Source organism: Nicotiana sylvestris, chromosome 6, assembly GCF_000393655.2.
Source record: "Nicotiana sylvestris chromosome 6, ASM39365v2, whole genome shotgun sequence".
In the NCBI taxonomy this organism is placed as follows: Eukaryota; Viridiplantae; Streptophyta; class Magnoliopsida; order Solanales; family Solanaceae; genus Nicotiana; species Nicotiana sylvestris.
Window position 1 is genome coordinate 159,966,464 of NC_091062.1, and position 3,297 is coordinate 159,969,760.

The following is a 3,297-nucleotide window of genomic DNA, read 5'->3' on the forward strand; positions in this document are numbered from 1 at the left end:
TGGAGAAAATCATGGTGACGATGCTGCTGTTGCTGATGATGATGATGACGACGACCATTATTTAGAGGAAGAAGGAGAAGTTGGAGAGGACAGGGAAATGCCTAATGAGTTCAATGAAGAAGAATTTATAATTGGTCCAATTATTGGGATGCGGTTCAGTAGTAAGGATGTTATGTTTGATTTTTACAAAGAACATGCAAGATTATCGGGGTTTTGCTTTGTCAAAAGAACATCAAACAAAAAAAGTGGTGATATTGTTAGGTATGTGCAATATGGCTGTGATAGGTCTAAGAAACCAAGGAATAAGCATGTTACCAAGAGGAGGAACTGCCGTGCTAGAATAAATGAAATTTTAGAGGAGAATGGTTCATGGCGTGTTTCAAAGGTGGTTAAAAAACATAATCATCAATTTGAACCAGCACTATTGCGATTGATGGCTAGACACAGATCGCTTAATAAGTCTCTTAAGAGAACTCTTGCAGCCAAAGATATTGCTGGCTTAAGACCCTCAAAAAATATAAGAGTCGCTGAAGTACTTGATGGTGGTCCCGAAAATCTGGGTTGTACACCAATGGACTGTAAAAATTATATTTTGAATAGTAGAAAGCTTCAGAAGAAGGGGATGCACAATCATTACTCAAGTTCTTCAGTGACATGCAACAAAAAGATAGGGAATTTTACTACTCCGTAGATATGGATAGTTTTGGTCGACTTCGTAATGTCGTATGGGTTCATTCACACTCTAAGGTTGCATATGAGGAGTTCCATGATGTAATATGCCTTGATACCACATGCCTTGTGAATCGATACAATATGTCATTTGCTTCATTTGTTGGTGTCAATCAGCATAGACAGTCCATACTTTTGGGATGTGCTCTCATGTCTAGTGAGGATATAACAAGTTACAAAATGGTGCTATCTACATGGCTTGGGGCTCTAAACAATGTTCATCCATTAGCTATCATGACTGACCAATGTGATAGTATTAAGGCTGCCATCAATGCATTGATGCCAAATACGGTACATTGATATTGTATATGGCACATATTCGCAAAGTTGCCTACAAAGTTAAGCAGAGTTCTTGATGGTAAGATTGCAAAGGCAGAATTTAAGGCTTTAGTTCTTGATAGCATTAACGTTACTGAGTTTGAGAGACAATGGACTGATTATATTGAAAATTATAACTTAGATGGAAAGGATTGGTTTTATAAGCTTTATTTGGAGAAGGAGAAATGGGTTCCTGTATACCTAAATAACCACTTTTGGGCTGGGATATTGTCCACACAAAGAAGTGAAGGAATGCATGCTTTCTTTGACGGATTCATCACCCGCCAAAGCACTTTGAAGCTATTTATTCAGCAATATGAGTTAGTCATAAGAGTTAAGTTCGAGAAAGAATTGGAAGCTGAATATAGGTCAAGGTGCTTTGAACCAAAATGTTTATCTGAATTTGCATGGGAGAAAAAATTTCAAACATGTTATACTCGTGAAGTGTTTGAATTTTTTCAAGTACAGTTAAGGAAAATGTACCATTATGAAATCAACACCCCTAAAGACCATCAAGCAACAACTGGAGTGGAGAATTACATTATTGCAGATTATTCGTTCAGGAGTTTTAACACTAGAGATCCATTTATATTCACGGTTGAATATACACCTATTGGTAAATATCTAAGTTGCAGTTGCAAGCGGTTTGAAACAAGAGGTATTCTATGCTGCCATATACTTAAGGTGTTGTCTCATAAGAGGATTAAAAACGTTAATGAGTGGTATATATTGAGAAGGTGGAGAAAAGATATTGTTCGTACACACTTGAAACGTTTCTTTCTTGGAGGTTACCCACGTATGACTTCTTAATACATGATATACAGGGAACTATTAAAGCATTTTGAACGGATTTGTGATATTGCATTGGACACTGAAGTGATGAGGAGATATATTAAGTATCATTTGAGTATATTGGAGCATGACCTTTTCAATTGGGATGATGATCATATGATAGTTCCAAATTAAGAATTGGAAGATACAAATGATGGTGTGGGTGATGGTAAGGGTGGGGGTGAGGGTGAGGGTGAGGGTGAGGGTGAGGGTGAGGGTGAGGGTGAGGGTGAAGGTGAAGGAAGAAATATAAGAGATCCTAGATACGTAGCTTCTCGTGGACGTCGAAGGTTGAATAGATATAGAGGGCGAATTGATTCATACTTTAGAAGTTCACAAACGGGTGGTGGAAGTGGAGTTAGAGGTAATAGGATGAGTAGATGTGGTGGTAGAGGTGGTGGCAGAGGTGGTGATAGAAGTGGTGGCAGAGGTGGTGGAAATATTGAACTAGCAGAAGGAATTGAGGTAAAGTATAACAAATTATTATTATATTTTTTTTCGAAAAATACATTGCTTATTAGTGTTATTTACTCTATACAATAAGATGATGCAACAGTACCACCACAGAGTAGCTTGCCTGATCTAAATGATGAAGCAAACTGACAAATAGAAGACTTGACCGTTTAGTTTGAGATGATTTAAGTTTGAATCTTATTTAATTTGATTTGAGATAGATTTTTTTTGAATTCTTTTGACTTTGTTTTGTAATAATTTAAATGTGTGGTATTATAATTGTCATTGTTAAATATTTCTTCATTTTATTGTTACTTCATTTTAGTTTAGAGGACTAGACTAACAAAGTGTGATTAGTTGCAACTAGTACAGAAGTAAAAGACTTCAGAACATTATAATCAGTTCAAACTAAGAACTAAAATACTCACATTTAGTTACTAAAACCCTACCCTTCAACCCTACTTTCAACATTCAACTTAAAACCCTACCTTCAATACCTATCTTGGTATCCCTACCTTAAAATCTTACGTTGCACGTTTTTTTCTCCAAAAAATTTCAACATTCAACTGCAACCAATTTCTAGCCCTAACTTCAACCAAATACTCCAAGAGTTCATTGTAAAATCAGTGTAACCGTTCCTCTTTGAATACAAAATCTACCCATTGAACTTCCCTATATAGCATTTACTAGATCTTACAATACATTAACCTATTTAACTTTCCTATGAAGCATTTACTATTATTTTATATTATTATTATTATTATTATTATTATTATTATTATTTTCTTCTATATTTTGCTCTTTATTCCCCTTTCAATATTTTTGTATATTGAAAGGGTAGATATAAAGGACACTGCCACCATAAGGAAGAATTAACAAAAAAAAGCATTTACTAAATATTCCATTAAAAAAGAAAATTATTATGGTAAAGAAGACCAATATGACGGTTGTAATTTAATAACATTA

The 3,297-nt window shown here is 35.0% G+C and overlaps 1 protein-coding gene across 1 annotated transcript; it reads left to right on the forward strand.

The window, feature by feature from the left end:
• Positions 1–693: 693 nt before the first annotated feature.
• LOC104223531 (protein FAR-RED IMPAIRED RESPONSE 1-like) lies at positions 694–2,481 on the forward strand. The gene is made up of 4 exons (XM_009774989.1): positions 694–1,020; positions 1,069–1,705; positions 2,015–2,343; positions 2,446–2,481. Exons 1-4 carry the CDS (start codon positions 694–696, stop codon positions 2,479–2,481), a joined length of 1,329 nt encoding a protein of 442 aa, XP_009773291.1.
• The last annotated feature ends 816 nt before the right edge of the window (positions 2,482–3,297 follow it).

Coding starts and splice junctions, on each gene's coding strand:
- LOC104223531 (XM_009774989.1), top strand. CDS start 694: ATGGATAGTTTTGGTCGACTTCGTAATGTCGTATGGGTTCATTCACAC. Junction 1,706..2,014: donor CAAGCGGTTTGAAACAAGAG/GTATTCTATGCT, acceptor TTCCAAATTAAG/AATTGGAAGATACAAATGAT. Junction 2,344..2,445: donor AACTAGCAGAAGGAATTGAG/GTAAAGTATAAC, acceptor GTACCACCACAG/AGTAGCTTGCCTGATCTAAA.